The 24,133-nt window shown below is 42.1% G+C and overlaps 2 protein-coding genes across 2 annotated transcripts in view; one reads left to right on the plus strand and one right to left on the minus strand.

Moving 5' to 3' along the window:
* LOC145391972 (mitogen-activated protein kinase kinase kinase 4-like) overlaps positions 1 to 24,133 on the minus strand; it is a 503,013-nt gene that overhangs the window by 71,023 nt on the left and 407,857 nt on the right. The gene's annotated exons all lie outside the window — the stretch shown is intronic.
* Positions 1 to 24,133, plus strand: part of LOC145391820 (uncharacterized) — a 97,763-nt gene that overhangs the window by 4,875 nt on the left and 68,755 nt on the right. Inside the window, exons 2-4 of the mRNA XM_080266308.1 lie at positions 10,899 to 11,091; positions 16,551 to 16,785; positions 23,817 to 24,022. Coding sequence (XP_080122434.1) covers positions 10,899 to 11,091; positions 16,551 to 16,785; positions 23,817 to 24,022 — 634 coding nt within the window. The remainder of the gene's footprint in view (positions 1 to 10,898; positions 11,092 to 16,550; positions 16,786 to 23,816; positions 24,023 to 24,133) is intronic.

The raw sequence follows: 24,133 nt of genomic DNA on the forward strand, positions 1-24,133 counted from the left end.
GAACAGACTTAGCACGATTCCGGGCAGAAACGTAAAGATGATGTGATTCAGGGGTGGGTTGGCTCCGGTTCCTTTTGTAGGCCCTCTCCTTGTTGCGGACAGCATTAGAACAAGCGTGATTAAACCAAGGCTTCCTTGCGTTCGTCAAAGGATATGAGAAAGGAATGTATGCTTCCATGCCCGAGAGAATAACCTCCGTAATGCGCAAGGCACACTCAGATGGCTCACGGCCATGGAAGCAATAATCATTCCAGGGAAAATCAAAGAAGTACTGCCAGAGGGCCTCCCAGTCTGCGGCTCCAAAATGCCACAGACGACGTTTCCCTGGAGGGTCCACAGGCCGCACCGGAGTGATAGGACAGGTTAAGGTAATAAGGTTGTGATCGGAGGAGCCCAACGGAGAGAAAAGATTAACAGAGTAAGCAGAAGGATTAGTTGTGAGGAAGAGGTCAAGTATGTTGGAGCTCTCTCCAAGGCGGTCAGGGATACGGGTAGGGTGCTGTACAAGCTGCTCTAGGTCATTAAGGACAGAAAAGATGTAGGCTTGTTCACCAGGTGGATCTGTGAAAAGAGAGGATAGCCAAAGGTGGTGGTGAACACTGAAATCTCCAAGAATGGAGATTTCAGAGAAAGGAGAAATGGATAGAATGTGTTCCATCGTAGAAGTAAGATAGTCGAAGAATTTTTGATAGTCAGTAGAATTAGGGGATAAGTAAACAGCACAGATATATTTAGTCAAAGAATGACAGGAAAGCCGAAGCCAGAGTGTGGAGAATTCAGAAGAATCAAGTTCAGGAACACGAGAGCAAGATAAGTCGTTGCGTATATATACACAACAGCCACCTATGGCTTTGAAATGAGTATAGAGAAAGTAGGAGGATACAGAAAAGGGTTTGCTGTCAGTTGCCTCAGACAGCTGAGTCTCCGTTAGAAAAAGAAGGTGAGGTTTAGAGGAGGAGAGATGGTGCTCAACAGAGCGAAAGTTAGAGGAAAGGCCGCGAATGTTGCAACAAAAAGACTCAGAATGGCCTCTTTTATGGTAGAACACAGTCATAACTCACACCTCACTATCAACAACATCCCCCTTGTCCCACATGCACACAAAATCTTTGGTGAAATGAAAGCACAGTAACAGAAGAATTTGGTAATATCTTGCAGCATAGAGCAGTTAGTTAGAAGCTGATCTGTAAAAATATTTATCTAAGACAGCCTTTCTGAAATTATCTTGATGTCCTCAAATGTGAATATTACAAAATCTTGGGTGCTGCAATATTAGTAAACAAAAGCAGAGTCTATCTTGTCCCTGGGACTGTACCTTCAATGTGCATGCGCCACTTGGATATTTGGGATGTTACGAGCGTCGTACCGATTTTTTACTTATATTGGCTAGTAATCGACGTGAAGAGGGCAATTACAAAGTATTTCGTTCCAGCCAATAGTGAGTAATGTAACTCCACCTCTTTCAGTACAATAAAAGACTACTAATGCAAAATAAATGAGGATCTTGGAGTTCATTTGATGCTAGTCTAGCTGGATAAATATTTTTTACGTATTATTATGAAAATAATAAGTAGTTTGCCTTCATTTCTTCTCAATTATTTGAGAAAAAAATAATTCCTCTACACATTACAAACATTAATTTGAATCATAAGTCCACACCCAACGTTGCTTAACTTCGCTGATCGGACGGGAAGCGGTGTACTCAACGTGGTATGGCCGTTGGCTGGGTGACCGCCGGGGAACACCAGATGCTGTTGGCATCCCTACGTGTCAAGTGGGGTTGGTGGAGGATTAGTGCTCCTCCCTGTAAAACAATTAACTCTAAGCCATTGGCCACCCCGTCTGGGATACATGGCGTCTGGCAGTGTGTGTGTGATAAGTCCACACAAAGATATATTATTAATGATTCATGAGAGTGCGACTGTTCACTGTCAGTGGCAGGCTCGACCACTTCAATGGCGGCTCCAAAGCACCCCATTCAGGTACTCACCACTCACATCAGGGGGGCACACTAAGAGATTCCACCTGAAATATTGCCTTGTAAACACACACCATGGTCATAATGCATGTGCATGCAATGCCTTGCAATACCGGTACTGCAAAATGCACAAGTCCATTCCGTTAACTACCGAATAATTTCTTGTATGTACTGTACTCATAAATGTGGAAAACTAAAGAAATAAAATCCTGAATATTTATTTGTAAATTATCACGACACCTGTGCCCCCACATCAGCTTTGTTTACGGTCCCGGCCCCGACTGACCACCACCATTCCGCCACTGTTTTGCACCATTCTGTTAATTACCGAAGTATTCATTGTATGTACTGTACTCATAAAAGTGGAAAAATAAAGAAATAAAATCTTGAACATTTATTGGTGAACTGATGTTAAGACTGCACTGTAGAATTATCACACTTGTGCCCCCACACAAGCTTTGTTTACGGTCCCGGCCCCGACTGACCTCCACCATTCCACCCTTCACCCGCTGCCAATCAGCTGTTTTGCACAAAATAAAATACATGATGTACATATGAAGTGCAAGCATATACTTTTTTCTTCCAACAAAGTAAACCTTCGTTCCTATTAACATTTTTTTTCTTTTCATCTCTGCCAGCATACATGCGTTCTAAGATGAATTTATGTGGTGCAAGTTAGAGTTGGTCCGTTAGGAAGAAAAACACCGGCGTTTGCTGATTTGCTCTCTCCCGAGATGTCTGGTTTACAAATTCCATGCCTGTCTTTGAAACGATTTAACCATCCAACACTGAAATCACATTCGACTTCTGTATTCAATTTACTGTGAAACTCTCTTGCTTTTTCTTGTATAAGAGGACCAGAAATAGGTGCTCCCCTAGATCTCTCTAAGCAAAACCACTCGAACGATGAAGAGTATGCCTTTTTTCAATGGACTTACTTGTCTCGCTTTTCATGAAAAATTCATTGAGCTTGGATGCTTGGGCCTTGATATCATAAATCGTTGGATTTCCTACATTATATTCGGTCATCAGTGTTTTATAATGTTTGCCTTTTTCAAGTCTATTGCATATGTCCAGCTTCTGTTTCAAGGTAAGCATGACATGCTTACGTTTCGTTTGCTCTTTAGGCATTTTGGAGTGTTGAAATTACCGTCCATCAAAGCAACACAACAGCAAGAGAGCTTGTTTACTGTCTGGTGGTAAAAAGCAGACTGGTGATTTGTGGAAATTGTGGAGGGTGTGGAGGATGACTGAATTCAAGTAGGGGAAAGAGGGAAGAGGAGGGCTGGTTAAGAGGATTTACTGGGGATTTACATTAGCCAGAAATGCCTTCACCTCGCTTAGTCCGACTTCACCAAGCCTCGCATGACACGATAAAACGGCGGTTTGGCGGTCCATTCAAAATGGCGTACAGTTATAACTTACTGACATTTTTACCAGCCTTTGAATTTTCCCATTTTTCTGAGTATTCCGTTTGTCTGGATACCGGATGTGTGTATATATACAGCACGGAAGAAAGATTGCTGGTTCTTTGAAAGCAGTGATAAGAAACAGGGAAGTGAGCATGGAAGTGAAAAAGTTACTACATAACAGTATTGTGATACCAACTCTAACGTATGGAAGTGAAGCTTGGACGTTGTTGGAAGGACACAAGTCAAGAGTGAGAGCAGTGGAAATGAGTTATTTAAGAGGAGACTGTGGAGTCACATGGAGAGAGAGGCTGACGAATGAGGATATAAAGGAGCGTTGTGGTGTGGATGTGGATGTGATAGGAAGTGTTATGAAGAACACACTGAGGTGGTTTGGCCATGTGGAGAGGATGGAGGATGAAAGACTGACGAAGAGAGTGTATGTGAGTGAGGTGGAGGCCGAGGATGAGATGGAGGGATGGGGTGGAGAGGTATATGAGAGAGGGGTGTGTGAGTTGGGAGCAGGGCAGTGAAATGGCGGAGGACAGGGCGACGTGGAGGCGATTTGTTTGTGGCCACCCCAAACGGGATTGAGGCGTCTGGCAATAGTTAGAAATAGATAGATATATACAGTCGACCCTCTGTCTTCGCGGGGGTTAGGGGCCTGAGACCCCTGCGAAGATCGAAAATCTGTGTAAAATTGGTGCCCCCCTAAAAACACCCCTAGCCCCCCATTTCCTTCTTTAATCCGCCCTGTCCCGGAGATATGAATTCACGTCCTCACATGATGTGCACTCATATCCCGGAGACGTAAATTAATGCAGCAACATTGCAAGATCCTCAATTTGCACAATTTTCAATTTTCGCGAGTGATTTTTGGCACGTATACACGAGACACCTTCCTCTACAAGATGCCAGGCAGGGACAATGCCTTACCCAGCATGACCTCCTCCCCCCCCCTGCATGACCTTTTCTCAGCAATTCACCTGTTATCAGTGACCTGGCCAGTAAAGCCATGTCATGCCACAGTACGAAATTCAGGGCCAGAGTGATTCCCCAATTGATGACAATGTGGAGGACAAATTTAGAGGAAGAAACAGTCAGAAATGATGATCAGGTAATGTGGTAAAAAAAAAGGTCAGGAATGGTGATGAGTTAGTGAGTGAAACAATGCTTATAATGCCTATATTACAGTTTGAAAACCAATATACTCTCGTACTACATATAAATTTGTACCAAATAAATAAATAAATACCGTTTATGAGTGGTGTAGAATAGTTATCCTCCCATAGAACTCGTTTTCTTTGCAGCCAGCCTGATAGAAAACCCTGTAAGGTAAGGAGGTACTCCTACCTGTAAAGAGTATTTTAAACCTCAGGTGAGCGATTTCTCTATGAATTTTTGATGTTTCTCACCAAAAGCGAATGTTTGAAAAAAAAAAAAAAAAAAAAAAAAAAAAAAATGTCGGGTCTGGGGCGTACCACTGCCCAGAAAACGTCGGGATGGGGGGGGTTAAAGAAAGAAAACCCCTGTGTACATGTCAATAAACACTTTACATTTATAATTAAAGTATGAAAAAAATAGTTTAATTGCGTAAGGTGGATGGCCGCTCACACCGTCACAGCTACGCTCTCACCCTCCACCAACATTACCAGGTTTTCCCTCCTGTAACTTGTCCAGCAATTCTACCTTTGGAGATGTCTTGGCTGCTCTCTTAGGGCCCATGGTAGATAAAATGATGGTGTCACGGAGAGATCAGCGAGTACAAGCACACACAAGAGTGGTCACAGTGAGAATGGGTTTCGGGACAATTCGCCGTCAGGACTTTTCGCCGTCAGGATGATTCCCCGTCATTTATTTACATACTATAATAGTCTTTTAAATATACGAGTTTTAAAAGTGGTGGTGGTTTATTGTTTTTATAATAAATGCAGTGACATCTGTTGAGGCTCAGCCATATCTTTCCCCACGGTTTGCGTCCACTATGGCTGATCAGAATAACCCGTTGGATATTATCATTTGAGATGAATATATATTTGTACCTCTTCAGAGTCGTTTTAAAATATACCCAGGATGTTGTAGTACCAATGAAAATTAATGAAGACAGCTACAGGTGACGCTAGAATATAATTCAAAGTCGACTACAGCGAAGTAGAAACACGTTAATTATTGGCTGAAAGTGCAACTTATAAATATTCAAAGCCTACGCTATTGAATGAACATAGACTTTGATGGATCCCACTGAAAATTAGTTATTAAAGTATTAACCCTTTAACCGCGGGTGTCATTCCAGAATGACGTTGCAAAAACTGGACCAAACCGCGGGTGTCATTCTCGAATGTTTGTGAATATTTTGAATACCCCGCGTTTTTTCCGTGCGCCAATTGTTTCAAGGGAGAGTAGCTATTAAGTTCTTTCACTCCAGCCGACCCCCACCTCCCTCTTCCCCCCCCTAGGGCCCCACCTCCCACCCCCTGGGCCCCCCACCCCACCCCTGACCAAGCGCGCATCAGTATCTGTCCAGCTGTGTGAGTGACAACACATGTTGATGTGGCAGTGAAGTGCAGGCAATTACAGTGCCTTTTACCTGTCTCAGTGAACACAGAGTGGGTGTTTATCGTATGTGCAGTGTTCATATATGTTTATAGTATTATTATCAGAATGTGATTGGCATTTGGTAATGGTGTGTGAGCGAAAAATAGTGATTACAACACCGCTGATGTGGCAGTGAAGTGCAGGCAATTACAGTGCCTTTTACCTGCCTCAGTGAACACAGAGTGGGTGTTTATCGTATGTGCAGTGTTCATATATGTTTATAGTATTATTATCAGAATGAGGTTGGCATTTGGTAATGGTGTGTGAGCGAAAAATAGTGATTACAACACCGCTGATGTGGCAGTGAAGTGCAGGTAATTACAGTGCCTTTTACCTGCCTCAGTGAACACAGAGTGGGTGTTTATCGTATGTGCAGTGTTCATATATGTTTATAGTATTATTATCAGAATGAGGTTGGCATTTGGTAATGGTGTATGAGCGAAGGTAATGATGTGTGAGCGAAAAATAGTGATTTTACACCCCTCACTTCTAACGGCACTGCCCGTCCTGTGAAAGTCAACAAAGTCATGAAACCTACATCAATGGAAAGCTGAAGGTTAGTACTTTCTAATGGTACCTCATTTTTTTCTCTAGCTTTATTCTGTGCAGAGTTATTAAGGTGTAAAGGTTTGTTTACATTTGGCTGAAACCCCCGCGGGAGAGGACAGTCAGACCAAAACAATACCCGCGGTTAAAGGGTTAATTATTCAAAAATACGTATATTTATAGAATGACGGGGAATCGTCCAGGGTGCGAATTGTCCTGACTGGGAATCGTCCATGTTTTGACAGCGAATTGACTTGACAGCGAATTATCTCGGAACCTGAGAATGAGAGAGCCTGCCGCAAGAGATTCAAAACAATGCGGGGGTGGCGCGGGTGGCGCTGAGGGTGGTATGCAGCGTGTGGCGCGCGATTTAAATGTGTTTCCATTTTTCTCTGGACTTCAAAAAAGGTGATTTGGTTTCCCTGGTGACAAACCGCAAACAATCGAAACCGCAAACAGAGGAACCACGAGGACAGAGGATTGACTGTGTGTATATGTATATGTATATATACATATATATATATATATATATATATATATATATATATATATATATATATATATATATACTGCATTTCATGCAACCACACCTTTGCATTCAAGTTATGGGACTGGTTCAGTTTCATCAAGTAAAAACTAATCATTGTCCACATGGAGACTGATTCTTACTTCACAGCCAAGGCTCAACAAATTTCATGCAACCACAAGTTAGTATTCAAGTCATGGATCAGGCAAAAACAAACTGACTACAGTTTACCTGAAACATCACATACTGTTTATTCACAAAAACCCTGTAATCTTAAACATTATACAAATTTCAGGCACAAAAATAAGGACAGTATGTGAGGTATTGATGCAGTATATGGGAAATGCATCATAATGGGGAACAAAGAGTGACTGAATGTATATGGAATATGCACAGACTGCCCTAGGAGAATGGCAGAAGGCCAGAGGCCCAGAAGTCAGGTATAAGAGATCTCTTGAACAAGAGGAAAAGGGGAAGAGTATGGGGCAATCACAGGGGTATCTGCCTTCTTTAAAAACAGCTGGAAATACTATGGGATAGGTGCTAACCAAGTGAAGCTGAAAAATGAGGAAATGAGAGGAGAGGAGCACTGCAGGTATAAGAAAGAAAGGATGTGTAAATTAAATCCCTCTGACAAGTACAATATAAAAGTGTTTAGAGGAGGGAGAGAAGTTGCAAGCTGCCTAGAGATCTGAAGAAAGCCTATGAAGGAGTAAACATATAACAAAATGTGGAAGGTGCTGAGAATAAATGGAGTAGATGGGAAACTGTTAATGCTCTTATGAATATTGATGGGGGTGTAAGGGTGGCAGTACATGTGGAAGATCAACTAGTCAAGTTTTTCTATTTCAATGCTAGACTGAAAAAAGGATGTATAATGTCTCCATGGCTGTTCAATACATACCTGTACGTGGATGGTTTTACAGTATGAAAAACAAGGTAAGGCAGTGGCTGTTGGAATGACTGTAGTAGAGGAAAGTAGGGACTGGAAACTGCCTGTACTGTTGTTTGCTAATTATATTGTTCCGCTAAGTGAAGAAAACTGTGAGTTATAATAGTTTGTGATGAACACATAGTGGTGAATGAGCTTGAAATTAAATTTATGGGTGAATTTTGCATGGAGTAAAAAGATGTGTTTTTAAAGAGAAATTTAGTCAAGGAGTGTGAAGTGATTCTGGTTACAAAATGAAGACCACGAGTGTCTTCCAGTACAGTATCTAGGTAGTGTGATGAACAAGGATGGGAGTTTAGAAGATGAAATGCTAGAAAGGGCACAGTGGGAAAGGAAGTTTGAAGGTACACTGAAGGTGGTAACAAGGACTATGGAGGTGGGCATGAAAGAAAAGAAGTTCTTGGATGACAGTAGTGTGATCCCCATAGCCTACTAACATAAGGATATGATGCTTCAAAACTGTTGGAAGGACACAAGTCAAGAGTGAGAGGTGGGAATGAGTTATTTGAGGGGAGCATAAGATCTATGCGGAGAGAAAGCAAGCAAGTGAGGATGTTTCAGAATGTAGTAATGTTAATGTGAATGTGCTGGAAAGTGTTAGGGGAATTAAGCTGAGGTGAGTGACAGCTGGAGAGAATGGAGAATGAGAGATTAACTAGGGAAGTGCACGTAAGTGAAGTGAAGGGAAAGGGGAGAGAGAAAGATCAACAATAAAGTGGAGGGATGGGGTGCAGAGGTTGTTGTTATTATTGCTGCTTAATCCTGGAAAGTCTGACTGAACAGACCCATCAACCACAGGCAAGCAGCCACCCCTATGGGACCACTCCAAAGGTTTCCTACATTGCTGATGCTGTGTCTGCATCATAATGTGGTGTGTGCTGTGCAGTGTGCTATTATACAGTATGTATTATGTTTTGTGGGCATTTTCTACAGGCTGGGGATGCATCATCTGTAGTTCAACCCCACCCAAATTAAAGCTGATAGCTCTTGGTGAACTTGATCTCAATTTAAGGACATCTCTGATGGGTGGATGTCAGAGGAAAGGCATGTAGTATGGTGTTATGATCAAGGTGTTGTACAACCCTGCGTGCTGAGTATGTAAGTGTTTTTTCACTGCTAGTGCTGGAATGACTGGAGATGCAAGGGGTTTGATAATGTTTGTGTGGTGAAAGCTTTACGTGGTGTGGGATGGAGGCAGGGTTGCTTAATAAAGGAGAACAGGGCAACATGAAGGCAATCTATTCATGTCGTATGGTATCCCTCTGAGATTAAGTATTTGGTTGCAGGTACTCAAATAGCTAGCATAATCATACAACTAACAGTGTATCATCATCATCATCATCATCATCATCCGGACCTCCTTTCCCACCCTAGGGCAGGGTGAGGAGTAGCAATGTCCCAGACAGCCCAAATTTGCCCAATCCAATGGTCCACACTTCCTTTCACTCATCATTCAAGCCCCCGGAATCCTGGCTCTATTTGTTACGCCAAAAAACATTCACAACGTTTTGTAGCTTCACGTAAATGTATCCGATTGAGTCAATCAAGACGCTGCCATGTTAAAAAGAGGTGCCAAGTCCCTGAGCATGCACTTCTCCTCACAACATTCATCCAGCCAGTTCGATCTCTTGTCAGTCCCCTTGCCTCACCGACTTCCAAACCTCTCTTCCTCACACACTCATCCATAATATCTCTCCACCTTCTTCCTGGTCTACCTCGCCCCCTCCATCCTTCAAATTTGCTCAGATATACCTTTTTCACCACTGATGTTATCCATTCTTTCCACATGACCATACCATCTCAGTACACATAACAAACATACATAAACAGTCATGTTCCATATAAGTGAAGTAACACACATAAACAGCAACATAATCCACATCTGACAGGAAATACACACTATGATACTGGGGGAAATGAAGGAATGAGGAAACAAGAGACAAGAGGCCTTAAACCCATTTTACAGTACTGGTACTCTGTCTTATTTCACGGGGCCTAAAACTGCATCTCTCCTCCTTGAACACTGATGTCTAACAAGAGACTAACAATATAATGTGATACAAGTGAGGAAAATGTGTTACAGAGAGGATGAATAACCACAGAATTGTCTTATTTTGCCAATGAGCCACAACACATGATTAATGCTTGAGTATGGTGCTTACTATGACGATATGTTATGTCACTAGGCTGAGACAAACGACTGTAGTGCCAATGCCATTGGTGGTAAGGGGTTGACATTTTCAATCCAGCGATAAGTTTTTTAAAATTTTGTCACCAACACATGATTTTATTTAGCTCGGGACACTCCTAGCAGTACAGAGTTTAGTTTGAAAATTCTCTCCAGAGCTAAATAGAATAATTTGAATGTAGCAATGATCATAAATGGGTAGAAAATGTCATCCAAATGAAGTGGCCACGTAATGTGTTTCTTATCTGGTAAGAAACAAAAAAGTGATGGTGGCAGGCAATGAATTAAGGTGACCAAACAAAATAGATAACTGCCACCATAAACCCTCCACTGCTATCAACAGTGTCAAAGAGTGAGCAGTTAAGTGCAGGTAGTCCTCAAAGTACATCACTGATGAACTACAACTACTACACTTTACCTATACAGTGGAAACTGACATACATCTTATGGGCACCAAAAAAAAAAAAAAAAAAAAAAAAAAGAAGAAGAAGACAACGACAAGAACTTACAACACAGGGAGTCCTTGTTATATGTAAAGAGATGTGCTCCAGAATATCATAACATTTTACACACAACTGATACTATTAACCTGGCACTGATAAACTGGTTGTACGGTATAAGCATCAACGGATTTAAGAGACAATTATTATGAATTTATTGTAGAATAAAAAGCAACAATGTGGCTTTTCTATATTTCACATCAGGCAAGAAATCCAGACTACGAAGGTGGAGGCAGGGAAGGAGGTGAAGACGAGGAAACACAAGACAACCACAGTCGTAAACCCATCAGCGGTATCAGTGAGACTGTTGAAAGTGGTGGCAACAGGCAGCACAGCAGACCACAAGGAGGTGGTAGGCGACAACACAGTGGTGGCAGTGGCAGGATAAGACAGTACAGTAAGTATGTCAGGGACTACCAAAATACAATAAAATCTTGGGAAGCCGGCACTTAATAAATCATGCAATAATTTTCTGACACGTTACAATGGTTATGTTTTCAGAATATTTAAAAATATATTCTGAAATACTGTGATTTGTATAAAATAAATGCTAAATCAAGTTACCCACCCTGCCTCTGTCACCTACTACAAGATCAATAAAAAAGTATGTCCTTGACAGTAGTCTGGTAAGCATTATTCAGTCAAAATCTACAGTTACCGGCAAATATCTACCTATCTGTCTACATACAGTATAGGCTAGGAATAATTACTACTTAAGGATATGATAAGTATGCCGAATGATACTCAGGGAAGAGATTAAAAAAAAAAAAAAAAAGACATGCCTAGCCTTCATCTATATTTTCAAGACATTTTCGTGGTGCAGGGAGACATCTGCGTAAACTAGGGTATTATTATACCTGACCATGACCTCTCGTGAGTCATGGTCAGGTATATAATGCCCTATTTTCCCTAAATGTCTCTGTGCACCCTAAAGGTGTTTTGAAATATAGTACAGTAATCTCTCAATTATCAGGACGCTCAATATATGGACATTAGGCCTCGACTCTAATAGGTCCATATCCGGATTTATTTGTCCGTAACCGGACATAAAAGTTCCGGCTTCTTTGGCTGGCCGGCCTTCAAAGTTAAAAAAGACCGTTGAGTGGCTTGTTGGCCTCTCTGTTGAAGAGCGGATAATATACCATAACCCACAAGCTGAGCTAAAATGGCTGTCTGGGTCCCTACCAAATGGTGAACGTTGTCTTGCTGCCAGGATCACTTGTAACATACCACCAGCACAAGAGTAATACTGACAGCAACCCACAAGCAGACTGCAAATGCCCGTCCATCTCCCCACCGAATGGCCAAACTCGTTTGGCAGCCAGGATCACTGGTAACGTACTGCCAGCACGCAAGTAATACTGACCGCAACCCACAAGCTAACTTAAAATGCCCATCCCCTTCCTCACCGAATGATGAAAGTCATCTGGCCAGCCTCACTTCTTCCCTCCCCCTGTCCCTCCTCCATCCCCTTCCATGCTCTCCACTGCCAGGCCCAGGCTTATCTCCGTCCCCTCCCTGTTCCTCAATCATTCCCCTACCATCATGCCTACTACCATCCACCAGTGAGTTTTTAAAGTTTTTGGCGATTTATTTGAATACCATTGGTTGTATCAAAATTCTGAAAACACCATGAGAAAGCTCATGAAATTCTGCATCTAGACATATGTTTAACTCTTGCACAGTTTTGCAAAATTTTGCACTAAGAAGCTGGGATGTCATTTGAAGGTATTTATTACTATTGAACTGATTATAATTTCACTGCATTTCAGTACTTTTACTCATCAGTTTATTGTGTTTTTATTAGCTTATCTTATAGTACAAACACCAGCAACGATGATGGTATGCAATTTATACCAATATAACCAATTTCCAGGGGCATATTTGGCTGTTTTTTTGTGTGTGTGTGCCGTAAAGGGAGCCATAACTCGTTGTCCCACAAACTTAAATGTTTTTGCAACCATCTTGTGATTTTTTGTGTGGATTTTTGTCCTTTATGCATTGCTTTCTTAGTGTCTAGCATTACACCGGATATTCCCACATGAGTGTTGATGTCTAAATACAACTGAAAGACCGAGGAAGACTGCCAAAATTATGAGGGGTGCTATACATTATAGGAAAGGTATTTGTGGATTCTTCTTTGTTTATGCATTGTTTTCTTAATGTCTAGCATCACACTGGATATTCCCATATGTGTTTTGATGTCTAAATACATCTGAAAGACTGAAGAACATTGCCAAAATTAGGAGGGGTACTGTGCATACAGGTAGTTTTTTTTTTAATGCAGTATTTTCTTAGTGTTTAGGACTACATTGCATACTGTAATGTGTGTTTTGATGTCTAAAATGAACCACAAGACCACAGAACACTGACAACATTAGGAGGGGTACTGTACATATTGGTTGGGTATCGGTACAGTAGAGGAAATTGCTCTGTATCCTGACACTGTCCATATCCGAATATGCCTTTGGCTCTATTATGTCTGATAATCAAGGGATTACTTTACATAAAAGCTTGGTATATCTTTTTTTTTCATCTCTTCCTGCATGTATTACTCACATACAGTATAAGCTAAATGTGATTTATGTTTGTTGTCTGACTATGACAGGAAGCAACCAATGGAAAAGTGCATTGATAACCTGCAAGTTGGTAAGTTAATTAAGTCACAGAGGACATAATCCCATATGCTCTGACTTATCAAGGTTTTATTGTATCACAACTTTTCCATACACAAGCAGTCACTTCTATATGTCAGAGAAATGTTCCACAATACCACAACTTTTTTCATCAACAATGAGTTGTCATTGTAAGTTAGGATGTCATCCAAAACACCACAACTTGTTTACATCAACAATTAAAAAATATAACAACTTTTTTCCTTACAAATGGTACTATGGGCCAGGAGAAATTGGTAAGTAGCAATGAAAATTTAATAATTTTTTCTGTATTTTGCACTGGAATTCAAAGCAAGGAAGTACAAAGCAGATTTTACAAGGACTTCCTGCAACTGTTACCAAACTGTAAGGTAGGGGAAATTAGTTTCATTTTGTTTCATTTAGTTTACAAAAGCTCCAACGTGCCTGCATTCATTAACCTTGGTGACCTAATGGCAACTCTCCATGCAGCTTAATTTCTGGCAAACCTATTCAGTCCCTTATCCCTGAGGTCTCTTTCTATAACCTCATCTCATGTCTTAATCAGCCTCTTGTAACCTGATGTTCAACGTTCTCATCTCTCACCCTCCCCACCCAGTTGTCTACTTCCATCATTTTCACATGCCATAACCATCTCAGTCTACCCCTTTTCATCAAACTCCAATACAATCAAGTCTCATCCGTCTGCTTAACTCTTCATTTGCAATCTAAGCCCTCCCAGGGCCTCCCATTCAAGGATGCACTACACATCCATCCAATCATTATCATCTCCATACATATGAGCCTATTCCAGGTCCCACTGCCATATGGCATCACACTCCTAACACATGTTCTATACAAGGACCTCTTTGCATGGAGGGAGAGCCCTCTCACTGTCAGGAGAGGGAACAGTTCCCTTGGCTTCTTTCAACCATTCCTTACACTTGCCACAGAGTTAGCTCCAGCCAGATCTCCAACACATAACATGTCCCTCAAATAACGAACTTCTCTACATATTCAAGACTCTTCAGCAAGATCAATCCTTTCCCATCCGCATGGTCTCCCCTACACACTGCAATCATGAAATCAGCTTTATTTCACAGCTTACCTCTAACACCACTACATCTCCTAAGCACCCACATATCACAAATGCTGCACAAGATGAGCTACTTCCCACACCCTTGTGGCAAATTGTACACGGTCACACTCCCTCAGCTTTGACAGTACCACCATCAGCCCCATTTATTCTTAAACCCTTGTACCCCATTCCATCTCTCCACTTCCTAAATCTTTCCTCCACCTCCCTCTCATTCTCCATGACCAATACCAAGTCATCAGCATACACCTACCATGGGAGTCAAGCTCTGAAGTCACTTGAGAGAGCTTCAAGCACCATGATAAACAATATATAAGGACAAAAGACTGACCCCTGATGCACGCCAACAGTCACGGAATACTCATCACTCAAGTCTCCTTTCACTCTTGCCTGGGTGCAAGCACTCTCGTATATTGCCATTACTACTCTAACTAACCACTCCTCGATCCCAAGCTCTCACTTCCTCATTGCCCACTTCACTGTCTCCCTGGCAACTCGATCAAAAGACCTCTCTCAAAAAAAAAAAAAAAAAAAAAAAAAAAAAAAAAAAAAAGAGAGAGAGAGAGAGAGAGAGAGAGAGAGAGAGGGTACAACTCATCCTTCTTTGCTATGTATTCTTCCTGAAGTTATTGGACAATGAATATGGCATCAGTGGTCCCTTAGCCTGGTATAAACCCAAACTGCATCTCATTAATATTCACGCTTACCCTTATCAAACCTTCACGGACTCTCCATTACTTTCACTTTATGATCCTAGTTTCATGCCTCTATAATCCTAAAGTTTTATGCCCCTATAATTTCCTCTTTCCAGGTCATCACCCTTCCCCTTATACAGTCACATCTTGCTGTGCAACAGGGTTATGTCAAGTGAAAACCCATTGCATACCGATGTATTAGACAGGAAGGATGATATAACATGGGTTCACTGGGGATAGGGAGGGGGCCTATGACCACATAACCTAAAATCTAAAGAAAAACTTAAGGCTTTTAGGTTTGCCCTCGGTGGCAACACACTTTCCACTAGGGGCAGCATCCTAGCCAGACACAACTTCCAAGTCACAAGTTTCAGCATTTCACACAAAAAAGTTATCAACCCTCTTAATACCACACACAACATTATTTGTTATGCACTTGCACTGTTATGTGGCAATTGCAATGGTGTTTCAATGGCCTTGTTTGCATTAAAATGAAAAGAAAGGTAGACAATCACACTGGATGTAAACACTGGGAAGTTATCATGGCTCAAATGGTCAACTGTTGGCTTGCATGGGAGGCACCGTGTATGCACAGGTGACAAGATTTCCAAGTCACAAGTTTTAACATTTTACACACAAAAAGTAATCATTTCACTTAATACAGCACACTGCATATCCTGTTATGCACTTGCATTGTTATTTGGCAACTGCAATGGTGTTTCCATGGCCCTGCTTGCATGAAATAGAAAGATGGGGAGATTATCACAGTGAATGTAAACACTGGGCAGCCATCTTTGCTCAAACAGCTGTCGGTTTGCACGGGAGACACTGTGTATGCGCAGGATTTTTGTATGCGACCATCAGCATTACTGTACAATTCTAGTGAATTCATGATACTTTTGCCATCATTATAGCAAAGCTAGATATATCTTTTAAGTCATCATTCTTGTGATTTATCATTTAGCGAACAAATGTACGGCGAGGCCTCATTGTACACATTTAAAATCACACTCTTCAGCCAGTCATCTGCAACAATGCACTCATATATACAGTAACAGAATTTATCAAACCAGTGACCAAAGTCTGTCCAATATCTCCTGTGGCCTTCAACATCTCAGTGGTCAATTCAGACACACCCACTGCCTTCCCCAACTGTATCTTGCTGAGAATATTGCTCACAGGAGCAACATCAATCAAAATCAAAGGGCCAACAACTGGATCTGCTGACTTCAAACCTTCCCTCTCGCAGTCAAACTCCTTATTCAACATTCAATTATAATGCTCTCTCCAATCATCTTTCATATCCTCACATTTCACCAGCACCTTTCTGTCATCATTTAACATATTGCTAGAGAGAGAGAGAGAGAGAGAGAGAGAGAGAGAGAAGGGGGGGAGGCAAGTTATAATGATGCCTTTCTGTATCTCACAACAGTTCCAAGACAGTATGGTGAGAGACGGAACAGTGGTGGCAGAGGGGGCAGGCAGTTTGAGGTGGTGCAGAGTCCAGGTAGTGATACAAGTGAGGGTGAGGAAGTGCCTGGATCTGAACTGACACCACAGCAGATGGATACAATCATCCTATTACTACAGCGACTCAGTGACAGACTGATTGGCATTGAAACCCTACAGAGGCAACAAGCTGAGAGAACGGATACAATAAACTACCGGTAAGTGACATTCGTAGATAAAAACAAAATCTTGAAGAAAGACGTCTTCACGTGCCAACACCGATACACCTCGGAGACTCTACTCCCTGCTTATATAAACATCCCTTAACTTCCTCCCTACCTCCAGAAAAGTTTGGTGGACTGCAAGATAAAGGCAACTTCAGCCTGCAGTCCACTGACTCCATGTCCAATTGAACCTGGGGCAACAACAGCCACAAAGATAAAATGTTAACTATTTCACTATGACACTATGATGATTGATTTCTGATCTTGATCTATCTATCTACCTATAGCCCTAATCCTGCAAAGGGTAGACGTGGAAAAAACGCCTTCAAGTTGCTCTGTCACCCACCATTTGACTACCCTCCCCCTAACTCACTCCCCCCTCCCTCATATACCTCTCAACTCCATCCCTTCACCTCATCCTAGGTCTACCCCTCCCTCTCCCTCCCTCCACCTCATCTACATACACCCTCTTAGTCAGTCTTTCATTCTCCATTCTCTCCACAAGTCCAAACCACCTCAGTGCCTTTCTCTTAATCTTCTCAACCACATCCACCCCACAACGTTCCTTCACTTTTTCATTCGTCAATCTGTCCCTCCATGTCACTCCACATGCTCCTCTCAAGTGACTCATTTCCACTGCTCTCACTCTTGACTTGTTCCCCTCTTGCAAGGTCCACGCCTCGCTTCCATACGTCAGGGTAGGGATCACAATACTATCATGCAGTGACTTCTTAACTTCCATACTCACCTCCCTATTTCTCATCACTGCTTTCAGTGAACCAACAATCTTCCTTCCCTGCTGTACCCTTTCATGCACTTCATCCCCCAAAGTTCCATCCTTACTCATCACACTACCCAAGTACTTGAATGCGCTAAAATTCTCCATATCCTAACTATCCAACCTCACTGTACATTCTGTGACTTCATTCCTCTCAAACACCATAACTTTACTCTTGTTTACATTAACTTTCAGATTCCTCTTCCTACACACTGTCCCAAATTCATTCATCAAACCTTGCAACTCCCATTCATCTTCACTCAACAATACTGTATCATCAGCAAATAGCAACACTGGAATCTTCCACATCTCACCCTCATTTATTAGAGCCACCCCAACATCCACTCCCCTACCTTGCACCTCCTTTACAACCCCATCTAAGTATATATTAAACAGCCATGGAGACATCACACAACCCACACTGAGTCCCACACTGAGATCAAGGAACTCACTCAGCTCACCACCCACTCGCACCGTAGCCCTAGCTCCCTCGTACATACTCTTCACAGCACTCAACAATTTTCCCTCCACTCCATATATTCTTAATACCTTCTACATACCTTGCCTATCTATTCTGTCATAAGCTTTCTCCAAGTCCATGAAGGCAGCATACACTTTCTTTCCCTTCTGTAGATACTTCTCCACTAAACATCTTAGAACAAATATCTGATCTACACACCCTTTTGCCTTCCTAAATCCCTCTTGTTCTTCTCCAACTAGCTCCTCTGTCATATGCCTAACCCTATCAATGAGTATTCCACCATATATTTTCCAGTCACACTAAGAAGGCAAATACCCCTGTGGTTACCACATACTTCTCTCTCCCTTTTTCCTTTGTATAAAGGAACAATTATACCTGATTTCCAGTCCTCTGGAACCCTTCCCTCTTCCCAAGCCAATCTACACAACTTCCATATCCACTCCACAACAATCTCACCCCCATACCTCAGCATTTCACCACACACTCCATCAATTCCTGGGGCCTTTCCCATCTTGATCTTCTTCACTGCTTCCACTACTTCTGCCCTATTGATCTCTTCCTCCCTCCTCTCATCTCTTCTTCTCCCAGCCATTCCCCAACCACTTATACTCGCACTGCTGTCACTCTCTACATTCAACAAAACCTCAAAGTGCTCCTTCCATCTCCTCAATTTCTCTCTTTCTCCACCAACAATCTATTATTCCTATCTTTCACTCCCCTACTATTTCCCCTTTCACACTACCTTACTTTCTTTACCTCCTTCCAAAACAATTTCTTACTCTCCCTCCATTTCACACTCATATTCCTCCCAAATTCTTCATCCACTTTCTTCTTACTCTCCTTCACCAGTCTCTTCACTTCCCTTCTCATGCTCACATATACCTCTCTCTTCTCTCTCTCATCTTCTCCCCTACCTCTACTCGCTAGCCATTCACTACGTCTTCTTCTTTTGTTCCACAGCTCGTTTCACCTCATCATTCTACCATGCTGTCCCTTGCACATCCCAGCATCTCCTCCTCACTCCACAAACCACCTCACACGCTGCGCCTATCTCTTCTGTGAATATCTTACATACATCTTCCACCTCTTCCATCTGCTCTAACTCGTACCTTCCCAAACTTTCTTCCACTATGCTCTTATACTCTGCCATTTTCTTACTATCTTGCAACCTCTCCACCCTTCTCACAGGAGCTGTTTCCTCCTGTCTTCCCCTAAGCCTCTTCAACCATTTTCTTTCCAGCTTTACCTTGGCCATAACTAAGTGATGGAACGAGACTCCATTCCTCCACCCTCTCCAAACTCTTGCATCCAACACTTGTCTTCTCATTCGTTCATCCACACACACATAGTCTATCATTGCCTTTCGTTCAACAAGTTCACCATCCATCCTCCTCATTACTCTCCTTGTATACTTGTGGATCATCTTATGCCGAAAGTAGGTGTTAGCTACTGCCAACCCCTAACCACCACAGATGTCCACCAAAGCACTACCATTCCCATCTACTTCAGCTAGCACATTCCACTGACCAACCACTCCATCCCTGATCACACTAGACATTAGCAAAGCTTTTGATGCCATCCCCTGTCACAACCTAACAAACAAAATACTCAACACAAACATGCACAATAACACAAAAAGATGGCTGGCAAAACTACTTAGCAGGCAGATGTGCACACGTAACATTTGCCGGCCAGTTTTCTAACATCAGAAACTTCACAAACGGTGTCCCCCAAGGATCTGTTTTGTCCCCTACACTCTTTAACCTATACATGCATGACATACCCACACCCCACACACCACAGATACACATAGCTTCCTATGCAGATGATATAACACTTACATGTACACACCAAAATGCAAACACAGCTGCACACATCATTCAACCTTATCTCAACACACTACACGAATGGTTCACAACAAACAGGCTCAAAATAGCCCCAGCCAAATCTACAGTGACCCTTCTCACAAACTGGACAGCAGAACACAGTCACATCCCACACCTCACCACAAACAACACTCCCGTACCACACACACACACACACACACACACACACACACACACTCAAAATCCTTGGTGTAACATACAATACATCAATGTCATTTAAACAACACAACACAAACATTAAAAATAAAATAACACCAAGACTCAATGCTTTGAGATCACATGCCCATACAACATTTGGACAAAACAAAGAAACCACCACCACAGTATACAAACAATACATATGTTCAGTGATGAATTATGCAAGCCCTGCCTTGGCTTCTAACCTCACCAAAACACACTACAACACTCTACAGAACAAGGCCCTAAAAATAATCACAGGCTGCACAGCTACTACACCCACAGACCACCTACATCAAGAAACCAAAGTCCTCAAAGTCAAGGATAACCTAAACATGAGAGGCACCCAGTTTCTTGCTGCAGCCTCCACAAACCCACAACATCCACTATATTACATGGCAGCACATCCACCCACACCATGGAACATCAAAACAACACCCAGCACACGATACCATACACAAATACCGTCATCTCTTCCCCCTTGCCCACCTCAGACCAGCTTCCAGAAGCATATCCACACTCAGATCACTTGCCGCTTCATTCAGTCACTTAAAGACAACACGCAGCTGCATGCACAGCCTCCTGACATCCACCATTCTGAATCCTATCTCCCTCATGAGGACAGGGTCCACCTGGCCAGGCTAAGATGTGGGCACCATCCAGCCCTCTTAAGCTACCAGAAGAGGCTGGATGACTCCATCGCTGATGCCTGTCCAGGATGCAACACAGCACCCCATACTATTAAGCACATTATGGAAGACTGCATTGCACACCATCACCTACGCCAACGACACAACATACACTCCTTGAGAGCTTTGTGGGAATGCTCGGTCTCGGCCATGGCCTTCCTAAGGGACTCTGGGCTGTTCGGCCAGACTGCCTAGGGAACAACTACAACTACTACTACTACTGCTACCACTCCATCCACTCGTACATTCCCAACTTATGCCTCCAATCAAAAGCACTCTCCCGCTCCTCTCAAATTTGTCCATACATTCTTCTACACTCGCCCAAAACTCATCTTTCACTCTTGCCACTCAGTCCTCTGTCAGCGCATACGCACATACAATTGCCCAAGCTTGTATACCTACTTTCATCCTCACCCATCCAATCCTTGCACCCACTGTTCCATACTCTCTTATATTCTCCTTCCACTTCTTGCATATCATCAGACATACTCCCTCTCTTAACCTCTCATTCGCATTGACTCCCGCACATATACCTAAACCATATTCCCATTCTCTCACCCTTTCACCTTTCCATTTAGTTTCAGTCAATCCACATATATCCTCTCTTGCATCCTCAAGCACCTTGCTACTACCAAGTGATTACTATATATTTAATTCAGAGAAGACATTTTTTAGGGAAAGGATTTTAATGAAGGGTATATCTAACACCTCCAGTTAAAGTCTCTCCAAAGCTGACGAAAACCATCAGCTGGCAGTAAAAATAAAATAAGGCATCTCTCATGTGAAGGGGTTTACAGTACAGTGGCAATAGAAATATTATGAACAGAGTACTACATCAAATACAGAAATTCCTCACTAAACATACTGAATGTGTCCTGACAATTACTATGCTAGGCTAAATTTTTTTAAGTTATAAGGATGCTTCAGCAAGAGAGATCATCAAATATCTAAAAAACCAAAATCTATCCATCTAGTCTTTATCTCAGAGGAGGTACCATGACTTAGTAGCCACTCACTCTGTTCAGTCCTTCCTTATCTATATATTACCCCCATTCATATACCTCTCCATCCCATCCCTAACCTCATTCTTTCATCTCCCCCTCCACCTCACTAACATACACTCTCCTAGTAAATCTCTCACTCTCAATTTGCTCTACATGGACAAAGCACCTCACGGTACTTCTAACACTTTCCAGCAAATCCATATTGGCACCACAACACTCCCAAACTTCATCACTTCTCTGCCCCTATCTCCAATTAACTCCACATGCAATCTACAGTACTCAGTTGGATTTTATAAAAAAAAAAAAAACTGGATTTAGTGGCAAAATGCCATTACTGAGGTTTCTGCTACATCAATATTCAAAATACTGTATATATGCTGCTTATATCAAATGATATTTCACTTAACTAACAAATTGTGCTGGCATTTCTTGTACTGTATACGAGAGGATGGGAGGCAACCACTGATTCTTGGAGATACTGTAGTACCAAAACCATGATGTGTGGCCACAAACTTGGTAGCTAACTAACAATATAATCATTGACTGTCAGGCAGGGAACACAGCCTTGCACACAGATTACATGGCCAAGACGAAATTCACATTATTAACCCCTAACAGGTGGGCGATGTTATGTAACGTCCATGCGTGAGGAGGCGGGCAACGTTACGTAACGTCCAGCCATTTTCAGTCCCAAATTATTGGTGAAACTGGGTGATAAGGCATCCTTGTCACCTATTGTCCTGCCCTCTACTCTCCCAAGCCTTGAAACAAGTAAAATAAAATACACATAATATATAAGTTGCAGTGTTATAATTGTTCAAGTAAAATAGTATATACGTACGTAAGTTTTATTGTTATAAGTGTTCAGGTAAAATAGAAAACACATACAAAAGATTTTGAAGACAATGAAAAGTGTAAAGAAAGCATAAATGATAAATATGGTGTTCAGTGGTGAAGAAAAAGCAAATGAGTGAAAAGTTTGCTAGTCTCAACCCAGGTGCGCCTGGTGATCAGCTGCCTGTCTGCCCGCCTCCCTCACTCCTCCCCTCCTCCTCCCACAGCCAGCAGAGACGTATTACCGCGCATATAACACCTCTTGCCTTCGTTTTTCATCCATTTTTCATCGATTTATGCATGTTTAGGCTTATTCCTTGATACTTTATTTTTCCGAAAATATGCCGCCCCACAAGGTCGTATAATTGGTAAGTTGCCTGCTAATAAGGGGTTAAAACTTATCCTTTGGATCCAGGTGATATTTTTAGTTTATTTTTGCTGTTGGCAAATAATTATGTTCAAACAAAAACATTTTGAAATGAAGGGATTAATAAAGGTAACAGCTAGCCCCCCCAGTCTGAAAAGCCAATCTTAAGCTGAATAAAATAAAGAGATGTTAAGAATGTAATGAAAAATGACATCCCATTCTTTATGGACTGAATGCCTCATTTTATTTTTTCTATTTTTTTATAGCAGGTATCTGGGAGTAAGGGAGAAAGAACACCACTGCACAATTGTCCTAACCTGACATACAGCAGATCCCTAACCCCTTTCAGGTCAACTGACGGCAGACTAGTAACTAAGCAGAGTTATTCTTACCTTATAACGATGGCTTGGAGAGTTTCATGTAAACACAACTTTGTGCTGAGGTTGTGGGAGTGTCCCAGTTCTGTCATGTGAAAACAAACTGATAACCTGTATAACCCTGTAGAACATTCCCTGCATTTAGTAAAACACAGATCAAAGGAAAGGGTTACATGGCTGTAAATCCTACTGTTTACACCCAAGGCCAAACTTTTTACTTAATTATTGCTGCTACTGGAGAAACCACTTCCAGTTAAAGGCTCTGTTGAGACTGCAGAGTACCTATCTCCTCCACATCAGAAAGAGACCTCTATGCTGAATATCATCTGAAGGTAGCAGGACAACAATGAAAAAGTCATCTGAGTGGAGTGGTTCAAAATAAAAAAGTTCCATAAAGACTAATTGTGTGCACAATAACCTACATGCTTACAGCCTGACCCGTATTGAACTGCAAGCTGAGGAGAGAAAAGGTGTAGTAACAGAATTAAGTAATTCACTGAGGCATCGCATGGAGACAACGGACACTGCACTTGATGGTGTGTCTACCCGCCTGGACGAGATCACCGCAGGCCTCACGGGCCTCACACAACGCCACACGGAGCTGCAGAATACTGTTAACGAGATACCCAAGGAACAAGGTGGGAACACAAGTTATGTTCTGTTAACTATAAGAATGGCACAATCTATTCACTACAGAAAGTCTCCTTTGTCCATGTTATTTTTTGCTGCTCAGGAATTGTGTTATTAAC

The sequence above is a fragment of the Coenobita brevimanus genome, chromosome 20 (genome assembly GCF_032717465.1).
Source record: "Coenobita brevimanus isolate Jiangsu-jjx chromosome 20, ASM3271746v2, whole genome shotgun sequence".
NCBI classification, from domain to species: Eukaryota; Metazoa; Arthropoda; class Malacostraca; order Decapoda; family Coenobitidae; genus Coenobita; species Coenobita brevimanus.